A 16,767-nucleotide genomic window follows, 5' to 3' on the forward strand; every position below is an offset into this window, starting at 1 on the left:
AATATTTGTCCTTTATTATTTGTATCTTGTGCTACATTTAATAATTTCAAATATCAAGAAGGTGGTCTTCACTTTTAATATCTGTAAGTAGGCGAGGAAAAGTAAACACAGGAAAAAGAAAACATCAGGCTCATAAAACCAATCGTCATTATATTATTTTGATTATTTAATCCTAGGTTCATTTTATAAATAATAACATTTCACTAATTACAAAAAAAAAAAAGAAAGTTTTCGACGTTAATTCCCGTCTATGGAGGTTTAATCTTGTTCCATATAGACTCTTTGGTCAGTTCAATGTGTTGGCTGGTGACGTCAGACTCAGAGGAAACGTCCTGCCGTTCTGCACTGTAATTGGTCAATTTATCGCAAGGGGGCGGGATCTCCGCTTGTAGCAGAAGCGGATTGGTCAGCTCTCCTGTCTGTGACGCCGCGATGCCTCTGACGGTTTCACCGACAGGTTGATGGAGAGAGGGAGAGCTGGAAGGTATTGAGGCGTGCTGGGGATGTAGCAAACAACGGAAACAACTATTTTTTAAGATTCTTGCTTCCCTCTCTGATGTTTTTTTAAACTTTTTTTTCCTACTTGGAGTACATTACACTTTGGATTTTACGGCGGCTTCTGCGCTTTACGCTCCGAGTCTTGTATCCTTGGTAACGCGAACAACTGTCCTGCGAAGTTTGGATCAAGTGTTTTTCCTTCAGCCGGATAAATAAACTGGATATTAAGGCGCTTTCTTAGGGGAGGGGACCCCCGTGTGCAGGTGGGCGTCAGCTGGACTATTTCGATTAGTTTTTATTCATTAAAAAGTGTTTTCTAAACCTAAACTTTGTGTTTAGGGAAACGGGACAACGCGGGACAATAGTGGTGTGGGAGAGAGCTCCTGCAGGAGGAGGAGGGGGGGGGGGCTTTTGTTCTGTCCAGCCTGCTGTGGGGATCGATTAACCGGTGGATCGATGATTTGTTGGTGATCTGTAAGCGGGATCGGAACAACCATGGATGTGACTCTGTCCGAGTTGTTGGCCACTTTCATGGAGTCTCCGCTGGTGGTGTGGGTGAGCTGCTGACCCCTCTCTGTGTTTTAGTCTACACGTGTTACATCACTTTCACATTTAACCCCCCACCCTGACACTTCACACTGTGACATGTATGTGTCAGGAGAAATGAACGCTATCGATTAATCGATCCAGTGTGTCTCAGTGACTCTCTGATAGATTTATTTCTGTCATTCTTACAGCGGAAGTTTATTCTCCGCTTCAGTGGTTACAGCTTCTTTACCTTTTCTTTGTCATCTATCTATTGCTTTAAAATGTTGATGTACATGGTAAACCCCCCCCTCTCCCTCTCTCTCTTTCTCACACACACACTCTCACACACACACTCAGAAATGTTCATGTTTGTGGCTCTTTTGCTTTGTGTACAAAGTTAAGATGTTGTTTATAAACAGTAACTATCACCATCAACAAAAACAAAAACATCCCTGCAGCTGATTTAAAAAAAAAAAATCATACAAATAAATGGATACAACATATTTAGAGCAAAGTAGCATCTTCAAACCCACTGTATACATCCTACATCCTGATTCAATGCACACATTCATGTAAAAGACACTTTAATGATTTAAATAATATATTTTTTGTTTGTAGCTTTTTTCCTGTGTGTTGAAATGTACTTAACAACATTAAAAGTAAACCAGAGCTGCACAAAATGAAAGTTTATTCTAATTCAAATATCTCCAGAGTATTGGTGGTTTAATAATACTGAAAGCTGAATATATTCATAACAATGTACACGTCATGGACTGACCAGGGTAAGGGTTGAAAAGTCACTAAACAAATGCTTAAAACTTCTGAATAGCATTCAGCATACAGAATAAAACATACATTGTAAAATCGACTAGTAATAATTACACCCTGTGGCACCCTTCTGTTGTAGATATTAGAGTGTGTCTAGTTTAATGTTGGACTCATTCATATCTACCTGTTTACTAATAAAAGCTCTCAGCTCAGACTGTGACGAGCAGCAGAGCCGTCAGCAGCTTAATAACGTTGTGCTGCTTCCTGCTGCCCGGTCACCTCACATCCTTTTGACCCCTAGCGTTCAACGACATTTTTTCCTGCCCTTGTTAGACACACAAACACAATCACCCCAGAGGAGAAAGGCCACACAAGGCCAACTTTCACCAGACCGGTTGTTCCCCTGAATCTCATTCTGTTTCAATTCAAGTTCGATAAAATGTGTTTTTTTGTTTTTTTAAACCAGGAAGTTTTGTTAAAATATCTGAACCCGACTTTAGGGATATGTTCCGGGAAAGAAAATCAAAGAGTGGTGTTCCCCTTTGGCGAGGCCTTTAATCCCCTTTTGCCTCGGTGGTGTTGCTCCAGTGGGCAGCCGATCCGTCTGTGGCTTTACTGGGCAGCTTCCAGCTGTGTCTCTCTACATATTATGGTCACTACTCTGTGAGTAGGAGCAGGGCGTTCTCCAAAATAGAAATAATGAGACTCTGAAAACCCCCCTGAAAAAATAAAAGGTTGTTAAAGTGCTGAATATGCTGTTTTGTTTCCTTTGCATACTTGCAAAAAGATGTCTCTTAAAGAAGTGATTTATATGTAATTAATGGAGGGACAAAATCCACAGTCCTCATTCTTAGAAAGAAATAGACATTTTAGCTGAAGGTTTTTTCAAATGACTCCTTTTTTTTAGCATTAAATTAACCCTTTGTGTTACTTTATTCCTTCTGCATCTCAACAAGGAAACACTGTCCATTGAAAGTGTGAAAAAAAGATCACAACCCTGGAAGACAGCCAGTAGATTAACTGGACAGACTTATAAATCTTGATTGTGAAACACGTCTGTGAAGTTTTCTCTCATTACTTTTTGGATGTATTGAACCTCTCCTTCTTGCCTGCAGGTCGGGACGTTGGGTCCTCTGGGCTCGTGTGACAATGCCGGCTCAGAGGAGCGGGTCAACATGTTCATGGAGCTGGTGGACGGCGTCTTCCTGCACAAGATCATGACACACATGTAGGTACCACACTACAAAGGGGGAGTGAGAGTTTTATTTGCATGAGTCAGAGAAGTTCTTATGGTGTGTGTGTTTTTTAATGTGTCTGGGCTGAGTACACGAGCGGTACCTGAGTTCATCTAGAGCTTCCTGTGTGTGAGATGTCGCGACCACATCCTGACTCGCTGGTTTCAGGCTGTAAACGTCGCAGCCAGATGTGCTGCTGCTGAAGTCTGCATCAAGTCAGATAGATGAGAAGGAAGGAGGAGTGGCTATGAAGTGACTGGATCACCCAGAAGAAGAAATGAAGAAGCTGGTAGTGCACAGAGAGAATCGACAGAGGAGAGCAGAGCAGGATGTTCATTTCAGCAGGCACAATATATGAGACAAAGCAATTCAAAAGAAGTTATTTCTTGTGATGCGACCATGCTGGGAAAAGTGTGACATAACCCACGACAACTCAACAAAACTTTAAGCAACCCGACCCTTTTGTACCCAGGTGGGGGCTGCACTGTTACGATCACAAATCCGTCATAACGGGGATATGATCTTCAGATAAACACAAGTCTGAATAAATCCCAATTTCTAAGAAAAATAATCTCATTTATACAAGCAATGCTTTCCAACACAGCAGGTGTACATTTTACCTGTTGCTGCAGATATCACAAATGTCACTCAATTGAGACAGACTTAAAGGTGCTCCACTACTCAGACGGGTCGCTGGTCGGCTGTGTCCATGCAGGAATTACTACTGAGCCATACTGATTCTAGCTAAAAGGTCATGAAACCGGTTAACTTTAACCTGATGAAGGAGCCAGTGAAGTTAATCCAGACACAGCTTTTAGAGAAGGTAGCTTCCAGAAGCCATAACATGACACCATTCAGTTTTCATACCTACCTTGAGGAGTATGAAAACCTGCAGATTACACGCTGTGATTAGTCTTTTTAAATGTGATGTACTTTATTAAACCCTGAGGGGGAAATTAAAGTGTACACTCTGTTATTGAAGGACATGCTATTCACACATATAGGACCTGAAATACACACATGCACAAACAGGAACTGTGGACATGCATCAGTGGAGAGATGTCAGAGTGAGGGGGGGGGGGCTGCCTACAGGGAGCGCTCCTGAGCTTGTGAGGGTTCAGTGCCTTGCTCAAGGGCACCACGGCAGTACACAGGAAGCGATTTGGCGCTGACCGGCAACCCTATGGTGCCCAACCCAAATCCCTACAGACAGATCTACTGTCGCCCAGTTAACTCAGTTAATGTGCATACTCCAAAAATGATTCTTCTCCCAGGAAGTCAGCTCAAGGCAAACATTGGCTTCACTTTAATTCCTTACATGGCTTTAGATTTGGAATAGGTCCAGACATTTAATAAACAACATAGCATTAGAGGTGTCAACGAATGTTACCCGCAGAGAATCCAAAAGGTGCTGTTGTTGAGGACTACTTTTTGAGGAAACTATGTGCAGCACTACAAATGTTAGTGTTGCTAAGCCCAGATAAAATGTTACACATATTGTTGTTTTCCATCCTATTCACGGGATTTGTTGACAATGAAACATGTTATTATCTTGCTTATCCAGGATGCAGCATTTGGACCACAGAACAGTAAATCTGTCCTCATTGATAATAGTGACACATACTGTACCTACTAATGTGGAATGTGAACCCCGTCCCACCCAGACGACCCGCTGTCCCCAATCACACCACATGTTCACATGTCACTTATTGTCTTCTGAAACAATGACGATCGACCTATTGTTCTCCGCACCCTGAATGTAGACTGGGCTGACAGCAGGGTGGGGGGTGGGGTGGGGGGGGAGGGGGTTTGATAAGATCCTGGTTAGGGGTTTATTGGAAAGTGGGTTACAGAGGAGGAGGCCAGAAGGAGAGCAGAGAGGAGACAGTTGGTAAATCAGTCAGACTGTAAACGTATCATTGACCTCACCAAAAATAATTCTGAAGGGGGGGGTGGGGGGATATTAAAGTTTCATGTGTGCATCTTTAATTTACTGTTTCAATAATTGGCATGTTGACGAGGGAGGAATAATATCTGAACTGTACCTGCTGTTGATCATTTGCAGCTGAAACATTAGAAATGTGATCGAAAGACTGAAGAAAGCTGAAGTTGAAAAAAATGCAGTACAAAGTGTAGTTTAATTTAAAGGTAGATTTTAAAATCCTGAAGGGAGTAAAGAATTGTCAAAGTGCTGAGTTGAGTTTGATAGTTGAATCTCAGTTTTACTGCTGACAGAAATGATTGCAGCTTTTAGTGAGTAAACTTAGGAGACGTTAGCAAAGATAGTTTGTGGAAAAAGTGGAAGTTAAAGAAGCAGAACAAGTTATTCTCTGTCACTTTGACTGAAACGTAACCCTGAGAGTGTAACACTCTGCCACAGTCCAAGTTTAGGTGTTCAGTTCAGTTCAAATGGTCGTAGTGAAAGTTCACATTGTAGTCGTGTAAGTGTGTGAAAAATGTGTAAATTATAGATGTAAGTCCTAATTATAGAAGTTTCAGTTTAGAGTGACGCCTGACTGAACCACAGTACATGATGTAATTAAATCAAGCTAACTGAGTTCATCTCCATATTTTGGAGCTGGCTAAATCCTGTCACTGAGAATTCATTCATTCAACCTTTATTTATTCTTGAGTAATCATTTACAATGATGTCGAGAGCACAATTAAAACGGATTAGATGACCAAAAATCAAGACCAGAAGAATAAACCAGCAGAGCAGACAAAACCTCGACACTCATGAGTACAGAGAAATGTTATTGTGTTTGTAAAGTGACCCATGGTAACCATTGTATTACATTTAAATTGTGCAAGCAAAAATGGAAAATGAAAAGTTGTGGTATCCGATTAGTGTCAGACACGACTCAGAGATATCTGCCCTAAGAAGAAAATCTGAGATATTTTTCACACCACACCCATCTTCAACTTTTGATCAGTTTATGCTGAGATGATGGATTAAAGAAATGTTACGGATGTTTTTAGCAGTGACACCCTTAGACTAACTTCATATGGGTCCTCTGTTCGTTTTTTTCTCTTAATGTTGAACAAAAAACTCATTTCAGGATCTGTGCGTAAATATAAACTCTCAAGTGATCAGGGGAGTGGTGGCAGCAGGCTCATTCAACAATTAGCCAAGTTAAAGCTTCTGTGAGGATCATTCAGTTTCTGTGGATTGACCAGTCAACTCAATTAATAAAATGTATGTTTCACCTAGCTCCAGTCTACATTATAAGATCTAGGATTAAAATAAAATAATGTAGGTGTAAAAAGAGCAAAATGATTCAGATTTTAACATTTGGCCTTTGTGGGGGGGACCTGAGGTGTCAGAGTGCAAAGACATCTTGTTTGACTGTCAATAGACCTGAAGGCACTGAGAACAACAGGACCAGAGTGATTTATAGAGAGAGTGGTGACCTTTACAAACACAAACATGAAGGTTGTGTTGCAGTTTTAAAGTTTGTATCTTAAACTGTGAGACTCTTCAGTCTACCTGGCTTTATCCCGTCATCAATAACAAAGTCTGTTTTCTAGCCTGAACTGAGCGCTGACATCATAGTGATGTCATAGTAGGTCAGCCAGACATCGTTACCCCCCCCCCCCCCCCTCTACACCTCATTCATATGCAAATCAGTCTGGCACAGATGTGTGTGTATGTGTACATAAATCCTTCTGCAGCACAATAGTTACCCTGAAACTGGGGTGTGTGTGTTATGTGTGTGTGTGTGTGTGTGTGTGTGTGGAATGATCTTTGTCTTAAAAAGCCACAATTAATGTCAATCTGAACCGCTCTTGTTGTCTGTGTTTGTGTCTCCATAGTGACCCCAGCCCAACCAATCAGAGGCTGAACAAGAATGTGAACAATGACGTGTCACTCCGCCTCCACAACCTCACCGTTCTCACCAGACAAATCAGGATGTACTACCAGGTACACACACACACACACACACACACACACACACACACACACACACACACACACACACACACACACACACACACACACACACACACAGACGCACACATTTCATGGTCAAATTCCATCCAAGCACTAGGTGTCAACTAAGTCTTTTAGTTTCCAAACATTAAGGTCTTTATCAGGTAATGATGTTAAAGAATGCTTGCATTAATATAACTGAACCATACCACAGAGTCATTGTTTGTCTTTCTGTCTGGAGATGCTGCATCAGTCAGCATCATCAGCTGATTTGCCTTTTCCTGCAGGGTGCATGTGTGTTTTTCTTCGAGCTATCATCCTTGTTGTGAGTTTTTACTGACATGTTTATTTCAGCTTAGCTGTTATATTAAAAGGGTCAAAAGGCGAGACTTTCACAAAGCAACATATTCATATACAACCCTCGACAGAATCAGTGTGTGTGTGTGTGTGTGTGTGTGTGTGTGTGTGTGTGTGTGTGTGTGTGTGTGTGTGTCAGTCTCGGGCTGTAACTTTTTCTTTAAATATGGCAGAAATCTATCCTGTGTAAATGTGTCTCTGAGTCATGTCTGTCTACAATGAGTGAGAAGCTCGAGTCCTGCTGGCTGTGTTGTTGTCAGAGATGTGTTTACATGGACGGGACGGCCGGCTCCTCCCCTTGTGTATAAAAGCTGTTTTAGTCAAGAACTAGAGAGAAGAAGAACATACTCACTGATTATTTGGATGTTTGAATGTAGGCACAGTCAATCTGTGTCAATTTACATGCAATGTGAAGCTACGGGCTAACTAAACAGCGCTAATAATTAGCCTGCTAACACAACAACGCAGCTCGAGCCAAGGACAATTTTGTGCTTAACGGCGTTTAATTATGGTACATTCTAATTGATAACTCCTTCGTGTGAACGCGGGGAGAGGAGGGATTGGAGGTGTGTCTCTGGAGGAGAGCGGAGGCTTCAGTATGGAGGAGGTGTGGCCAAACAGCAGCTTGTTTTGGTTTCATGCTGGTGCTCAAGGGCGACATCTACTGGATCAAAAAGTCCCACATTCTTCCTTTAAGGGCCAATAACCTGCAGTGATCAACACTGGCACAAAGAATCATCATATGTTCAGAACACTGAGTCTCATGCTCATGGCACACCTAATGAGTTACTTTAATTTAACATATTCATCTTTGTTGGTGAAGACTTTTATACTTTTTCTGTGGCTGTTTGAGTCTCTTTTCAAAGGAGAGCGTGCAAAGTGATTCATGAGTGTACAGGAAAGCAGACCGCAGATATGCAGCATTCACTATATATCTATAAACCTGACCTTTAACATGTTCTTATCTTACAAGAGTCGCTCGTATACTCTCTTCTGTTCGAGCTCATTGAAGCCTTCAATTTGAACTTTATTTGTTTGATTTAAAGGTGGGTGACTTGACGAGGAAAACAGTTTTCAGAACATTTGCAAAGCAGTTTGTTTTCTTTGCCGCGTGCTCTTGTATGGAGGAAGGATGTTTTCAGTCTGGATTCACAGCAGTTATGGCACAATGGATTCTAACAGTGGTGTGTTTTCACAAGAAACTTCCTGCAGCATAATCCAGCGTCTTGGTTCAAGACTTTCCTGCATGGAAGGCATTGAAAATGTGTTTAACTTTTTAAATATCATATTCTTTTGCTGTTCAAACGTTGCTACTTGCTTCTTTACAGAAATGATCAAAGCAGGGTGTCATTAGTCCAAGCTTCCAGGCAAAAGTTGGCCCCATGTTAGTGTCTGTTTTCAGAAGATGATCATGTCCCTGACTCATTAGGATGAACGTTGGTTATCAATGAGCTGCTGGTGAGTGTCAGTGGGCCAGCACGTGTGTCGGCCCTTATCTGCAGCTTTTCTGCCCATTGAGTGTGTTGAATCAGAAACTGGGAGAAATGCTTGGATTGGTGGTTCAGTGAACCAATTTGCTGCACAAGAAAGAAATAGAAGAGATGAAAGCAAATCCCTCCTTCTTTTTCCTTCCCCCTTTCCTCAAGCAAAATAATGATGGCTGAAAATACAAGACCCATTTGCCTTTCATGGGATCTGTCATTGATTAGACGTTGCTATGTAACTGTGAATGTGAACAAATTGGTTGGCCCACTGATGGCAGTCTATATCTGAAACGCTCCACATATCTATGGATCAATCTAGAACAGGCTTTCCTAACCGTGCTGATGTTGCAGGGAATCCAAATGGGGTCGCATGAAAATTGTATTTATTTATCAGTCAAAAATATATTGTATATTAAAATATATTGAACACAGGCTACTGTGAGCCATAGTGAATGTCAAAATAAGAAACCTGCAGAGACTCTGTCTGTACTTCATTCATTGTGCAGAAATGTCCTCCCAGCTTTTCTTCCTCTGTCCACAATAGTACCCACACAAATCCTAAATTTGGTCTGTGATTTACTTGTACAACATTTTTTGTTGTCTGGGGTTTTCAGGAGTTTTGTGAAGTCAAAGTGGTGTCACAAGCCAAAAAAGGTTGAACCACTGATCTAGAAACAGACAAGGAGATGACGCTGAAGCAGGCCTTCAGCATCTTGACAAACTGTCAGTCAACTAAGCCCCGCCCCTAATCAAGTAAATGTGTTCATAACTCTTTGATTGAATCAAAATGGATGATCAGTCACCTCCCATAAAGCTCAATAAAGACATGAGCTTTGAAGACCAAACCGTAAACATGTTTATTTCTGCTGTAATAAATGTCTACTACTTGGCTTTTGGAGCCAGACTCAAGTGGACAGTTGAGGAACTGCAGTCCTTTGGCTTCATCTTACAACACAGGAGGTTGACTCTTGGCTTTTAGACCAACGGCAGTTTGTACAGTATATCTACAGTCCTGGAATAGTTATGTTTGCTTTCTCCTTTTCCACCATCATCAGGTGGCATGGAGAGTTTCTCTCTCTCATGCAGGAGCAGAACATACCTGCTAGCTGGAAGTCCACTTTAGTCTCTGCTGGTTTATGTTGAACTTCTTGGTCCATACACCCAGGTGATGTGAGGCCACACAACAGCTCATCACCACCAGTCCTGCATTCAAATCAGTTTGATGCAGTCGGGGTTTTAGAGTGTTTCATTCATTCAGCCTTCAGATATAAGAGGTTCTTCTGGGTTATCCACCAAGAGTTGTATTGAGTTGTCATATACATTACATAGTGGAGACCTCACAGCAGCCATGTTTGTCCAGTATTACCTCTGATGACACAACACACACACACACAGGATGAGTGAAAACTGTCTCCAGAGAGTGATGCATTTTTCCCACAAAAGAGGAACGTGTGTATTAAACGATGAAAAAATGTGTTGTCATCAATTATGTAATGTGACTATCATCTGAAAGCTAATCACATCCATCCCTCAGAGATTTAAATTCTCTGTGCATGCCAGGCGTGCACACAGTGAGTGTGTTTTGTGAATCAGAGATTAGGAGCTCAGATGCAGTCAATTTGGCCGAGCTGTAGTCCTCTCTCTCTCTCTCTCTCTCTCTCTCTCTCTCTCTCTTTCTTCCAAGCCCCAACTGGACTCAGTGATTGGCTTGTATTTCTGGCTCATAGTTGGTGCATATGCAGTAGTAATATAGGTGTTTGTTATCTCGAGAAAGTTAAACAGTTTGTTTAAATTGACCCTTATTAGGTCCAATCTCTTTGCGGTCTGTTTTCTCAGCTCCCCGCTCTCCTTCTACACTTACTTAGCCGGGATTTGCTGCATGCAAGGCTCATCGATGTTGAAGTGAACCACGTTTAGAAGATGGTGAAAGAAGCTAACGGAGAAGTTTTACACTTAAGTGGAAGGCAATTTGATCCATCTCATTTCCAACAACAAAGGAACATGGTGACGCTGCTTCCATGTAATGACTTGCTGCAGTCAGTGTGTATTTCATTGGCATCCGGAAATGTAGCTTTAAGAAGCTTACCACAGAAACTATAGTTTATGAAGGAGAGAATCTGACGGAGCAGAATCAATCCTGGCTGATCTTTGTTTTGTGTCATTTTTCCATTTTAACCTGTGACTGAAGTAGTTGAGTCTCAATTCACCTCTTGTTGTCTTGATCATCAAAGTGAAGAAGGGAAGAAATCTAAATGCTGTTCAATATTCGGGACATCTGCAACTAGATACAAGACAAGATTGTAGTTGAGCTTGTTACAGATTTGGTAGTTTTAAATAATTACAGATGAGTTTTATTTGTCATATTGGATGGAAAAATAACATATAGGTAAAAGTTTAGCCTCACCTACATAAAGTCAGTCTCTATATTTAGTTTGTGTCTGCACTAAGCAAAAGGAGCCTCATTTAAAACCACATTAATTATGTGCAGGTCAGTCCCAATTAATATCACATCTGCTGCTGACTGTTTGTGTACAAACTGAAGGAAGTGGGTCATTCTGGGCAGTGCGGGGTTAATCTGTCCACCATGGTTAATCTCTAACCACCCTGGCCTTGACACAAACACACACACACACGCACTTCATATTGTAACCTTAAGTCAATGAGTTATGAGTCTCAGAAAGTGACTTAGTATAGGATCAGCTGCAGGACACACACACACACACACACACACACACACACACACACACACACACACACACACACACACACACACACACACACACACACACACACACACACACACACACACACACACACACACACACACACACAGCTGTTCATATAGAACTAGGTGTTGTCTTTCTCTTCATTAGACGATGTCTCAGCAGACACAGGCAGGCCCACTGACTCCCGAGTCTCCCTACTGAGCACTAAACGTGTGTGTGTGTGTGTGTGTGTGTGTGTGTGTGTGTGTGTGTGTGTGTGTGTGTGGTTGCATGCGTGTGTGTGTGTGTGTGTGTGTGTTTGAGAGAGACGAAGGGGTGTCAGTCACCTCCCTTCTGTTCCCTCTCTGTTGCACAAAGCACAGTAACCTGATCTCACAGGCTCTGAATACTAAACCATTCAGTCTGTTCACACTCCTGCTGGTTGTAACGTCTTACTGGTCGATCTGCAAGAAGTAACTCACTTTTCAATTGAGAGAAAATTAATTAAAGACATAATGAAAAAAATCCATTCAGTTATACGATTGTTATTGTGAAAACAGAAAACATATTGATGGAGAAAAGCAATTTTAAGATTTGTCTTTTTTTTTTATGTCGTACCTTTACAAGCTCGGCGTTTTGTAAAAAGTCATTTAGATTTTTAAAAACAAGTGACATGTCGTTACATCACCATCTTCAGAATCTGTAGACTCCATTGACAAAAACACAAAAGTACCTTCTATAGCGATGAAGTCACTGGTTCATTGCTGCTTTATTTAGGTGGTAGAGGAGTTAGGGTGGTGAAGGTCGTAAACCTTTTAAAACGCATCACAGAATAATACAACACAGTAACCTGAACAAGGCAGCGATAGACCAATAGCTCCTGTGTTCCTCATGTCTGGTGGCTTTGAACAGAGCGATGTAAGGTGTCACTGATTTGAACAAAAAGGATCTTACCTCAACAAAAAGCGAGTGAATTAAGAGAATACTCACTCCTAGGAGACGTTGAAAGATGTACACTTCTGTAACTAAGTGATGTCTAATGTACAAGTTTATGAACAGAGATTAACGGCTTGTGATGGATTTGTCACATGAGAGCGTGTTTCTGTTAGGGATTGAATGTAATCTTCATTTAGTGCACCAAAATATTTCCAGATTTTCATTCTGGGTGCAAACGATGCAACATCAAGATCTTAACTGAGAACGCAGTTTGTAAATGGCGAGCGATTCAAGCAAACTCTTTTATCACCTCAAAATGAAACATACATGAGAAGAAGGAGGAATCTGTGGGGAAAACAAGTGGCTCTATTGTTGGTGTAAAACATTACCAACAGGCTTCACTGTGTCAGACAGGCAGAAACAAGCTGATAGAAAAAGTCAGGAAGGACGTCATACATTCAATAACCTCATTCTCTCTGACCACAGACTGTCTTTAATGCTCTCTCAGACGTTTGTCCAAGTGTGTTTTATTGTTGGGCAGTAACTGCCGGACTCTCTCTCTCTCTCTCCTCTCTCTCTCTCTACCCTCCTTACCCTCCGTTACTGTGGGAACTGAGGAACAAAGCCCTGAGACTTCATGGGATGTTTTGAACTTCATATCCTCTGGCCTACTTTGTACACACACACACACACACGCACGCACACACACACACACACCCTGAATGGGTGGATATTGGACGATGTGGACACTATTGAGAGTGTATGCTGGAAGGGTGAGGCTGGTCTGTGAGGTTATCAGAGTATAGGACCGACTTTTACTTTTTTTTTTTTTTACTTGAGGTTGTGTGTTGTCGCGGAGACAGAGTGCTAATGTCCGCTTTACTATCTTTTACATGTCTCGAGCTTTAAGAAACTCAAACCTACTTACCCCCTCTGAAGACAAACAATCCATAAACTAGTAATTAGGAAACAGAAAAAAAATTGAAGAGAGAAAATAAATATTTTTTGTACTTTGAGTCACTCTCACACTCGCACAAAACTCCTGAAAAACTCCTGAAGGGTTCAGTGTGAGCTGCATGTGTGAACACAAACGGCTGAATTATCACTCTGACTTGATCTGGAGTTTCCCCCCTAGTATTCTTTCTACAGAGAGTCAGAGTGAGCTGATGTGAAAACACAGCAGGATATAATCAGGAGAATTCAGCTTGAGCGTGATAGAGATCCACGCTTTACTTTTTATATCACGTCTTTCCTCAGGAGAGTCTTCAAGTTATTTTTAGTATTTGCTATTTTCATGTTACTTTTTCTCGCAGTCTTTAACTGGATAAAACAATATTCTAAATGTTTAAAAACACTGTTCAGCCAGATTTAGATTACACACACTTAATAATCTAACAAAATGTGAAAGCAGTACATGGCAAAAATATGCATTTAAATATCTGACAGACACACCGTTTTTTTCAGTTTCATCCTTAAAGCTTTGACAGGAAAATCAGCAACGTTTTCCATCACTGTTTTATCACATCAGATCTAGACTCTGTTAAAACTACCCAACATTTTCTAATTCAACCAAACTTCTATCTTCTTTTGCCCAATTCCTTTATTGATTTCATTGACGTGTTTATTGATTCTCAAGACTCAACAGCTTTTCAAACCTTTTTTAAACATTAGACTGAATCAGCTCTTCCATCAGCTCTTATTCGCTGCATCATTTTCTTGATCAACATCCTGTCAGCTTCTTTCTTTATGTATACAGAGTGATATAACTAGAAGATATTTTTGTGCGGATGTCTGCCTCTATAGCCCACTTTGACATTGATGTGATATTTGGCTTTCTAAATGTACTCGACTAATCTAAAAGTTCTGAGGTCTAAGTGGGTTTGTTTTGGATTTTAAGGCAGAGAAAAGTGGTGAGAAAGTTCTGCAGCATCAGCGTCACATTCAGATCTCTGGTTAGCTCACTGCCACCATTTTATTGATCTGGGATTAGAAATGTGAGCCCAGTGTGTTAGTGGGGCATGGATTTAGGCCTTGTGCGTGAGTGTGAGTGTAAATGGGTCATGTAGCAGGCTGTATTGATCCCTTGTCACTTTTAAGTGTTAGATCCTGCTGGTGATGTTGCTGCAGGAGAATATCTATAGATCTGAGCTATCGCTAGTTCACAGATTAACACACACACACACACACACACACACACACACACACACACACACACACACACACACACACACACACACACACACACACACACACACACACACACACACAGAGAGAAAGAGGATGCATTTTGATTAGACATTGACTTTCAACGTATTCACATAATCGTCCTATTTAACTTGTGTACACAGAGTGCTTGCAGTAATGAAATATGCAGCACATACTGTAGATTATTTTTATTTTCTGCAGCGCAGGTGCATCAGGTGACAGCAAAGTGTAACTCAATCCATCTCATTTATAATAAACAACCAGCTAGTTAGCAGTGACCTCAGACCTTCATCTTATTGTCCAAATGAACACATCACAGAGTGTGAGAGAGCATTTCTTTCTTTTCTTTCTCTTAAGCACATGTGTTGGTTTTAGATTTTAATGTTGTCAAGATCAAACAAGGAACTGTCTACTTCACACAGTATCTACTTTCAAGGACCACAAAGGTTCCTTCAGCCCTTTATCGGCTGCGTTTTCATGATCTGAAGACCTCCAAAAAGAGGGGGAAAAAATAATAATCCACTGCCGTTTGATAAAGCAAAAAAGGCTGTTAAGTCTTACAAGACTAAACATCAACAATGATGCAATAAGAAGCGACACCTCATCATTGCAGGTTTTTAGTTGTGCTTGGTTTAGTCCTTAGCAAAGATGCTTAATAGGTCTGGACTTTGTTGTGTTCCCATTTGTCCTAAGTGATCTTTTGTTTTAACATAATTTATCTGTCGGAGTGCAATAAACGATTTCTGAAGACGCTGATTTTTTTTTAAAAATTGTTGGCTGACATGAAATGCCGTAAGTAGAGCAGAGACCTTTCTGGGGTGTTAAATAAAAAATAATGTCCCAGGAACTTAATTTTGACCCCACATGTACAGAGGATCCTAGCCCAGAGTTAAAGTCCCTGTGGCTCACCACCCAAACAACCCCCCCCCCCATTCACTTTGGAGGCCCGACCTCTGCTGGATGATGTATTACATGATGCATTGACTTTCTATAGCCCGCCACAGCCTCAATAACCTTTGTGTAAACTCATTGATTGCTGGATTGTGACTGACCAGAAGTTTATTGAACTCAACATTTTGGAGATGATAAAGTTTTTAGTCTTCAAGTTAATCTCCAAAAACTTCCTGCCAAAGCTTCAAGACTGACGGTGTGTGTCAGCTGGAGTCATGCTGTGCCTTCAAGACATCTGGTAGCCTGTGCACATGTTTTATTCACCACAGTGTGTGTGTGTGTGTGTGTGTGTGTGTGTGTGTGTGTGACTGGTCTCTCATTACCTCCTGGCGTATAGCTGGTGTGTAACACTATCTGCTGGTATTTCACTGCCTGGAAGCTGTCTGTGTGCAGCCCAGTAGTATCTGTGGTGTAAGATGATAGTGCTTTTATATGGCTGGTTAGCAGATGACACTGTAGACTATAATGTTAAATAAATACAAAGACATTAAAGAAATGCAGTTTAAGTTTTAACATTTTATTATTTTGTCACTCATTTATAAGACACCATGAATTTAAAAGTACGGGATAGTTGATCTATTCGTTGTCATGGAACAGAAGAAGAAAAGGAAAACAAAAGAAACACTAATTAAACCGACTGTCTCGTCTTCTCTTCCAGCCTTTTGAGACAAATTTAGCTTAAACACATTAAACTGTGACAGACATTTCAGTTTTTGCTCATCTGGCCTCTACCTTATTTCAGGCTTTTGACGAGCTGTTTCCTGAAACAATAACTCTCTCAGTTCATTACATTGTGTACAAAGTGCAAAAGAAAATTGGACTCAGTTTCCACTTCATGCATCACATCCAAATCACTCAAGTCGTAAAGTCTTTTTTTCTCCAAGCGGCAACCTCCGGTGTTAAAGATGAAGCCAATGTGGAAGTGCAAAATCCCGCAGTTCATCGAGTGTCCACTAGAGGCTGGCTGCAGAAGCTCAGGAAGTCACATACTCACCACGTTTAAAAAAGTCTGTTTTTACATGTTTACAGCCTGGTGCAAAAAACAGTATTGGTTTGATTTATTATTGACTTCATGGGCATACACTGTACGGGCAGTGAATTTTGTTACAAGGCATCCGTTTTGATTTTATGAAACGATACGTGTTAGCCATACTTAGGCGCGTAGCTGA

The 16,767-nt window shown here is 41.1% G+C and overlaps 1 protein-coding gene across 4 annotated transcripts in view; it reads left to right on the forward strand.

Annotated features, from left to right (window-relative positions):
• Positions 1 to 443: 443 nt before the first annotated feature.
• The window catches only part of ccdc88c (coiled-coil domain containing 88C), a 48,151-nt gene continuing 31,827 nt past the window's right edge, over positions 444 to 16,767 (forward strand). The window contains exons 1-4 of one of the 4 annotated variants that reach the window (XM_065966187.1): positions 450 to 761; positions 838 to 1,053; positions 2,910 to 3,022; positions 6,843 to 6,951. In XM_065966187.1, coding sequence (XP_065822259.1) covers positions 994 to 1,053; positions 2,910 to 3,022; positions 6,843 to 6,951 — 282 coding nt within the window. In that variant the 5' untranslated portion in view covers positions 450 to 761; positions 838 to 993. Of the gene's footprint in view, positions 1,054 to 2,909; positions 3,023 to 6,842; positions 6,952 to 16,767 lie in introns of all 4 variants that reach the window. The other 3 variants (XM_065966189.1, XM_065966188.1, XM_065966186.1) reach the window with 3 other exon arrangements.

Source organism: Labrus bergylta, chromosome 18 (genome assembly GCF_963930695.1).
Source record: "Labrus bergylta chromosome 18, fLabBer1.1, whole genome shotgun sequence".
Classification (NCBI taxonomy): Eukaryota; Metazoa; Chordata; class Actinopteri; order Labriformes; family Labridae; genus Labrus; species Labrus bergylta.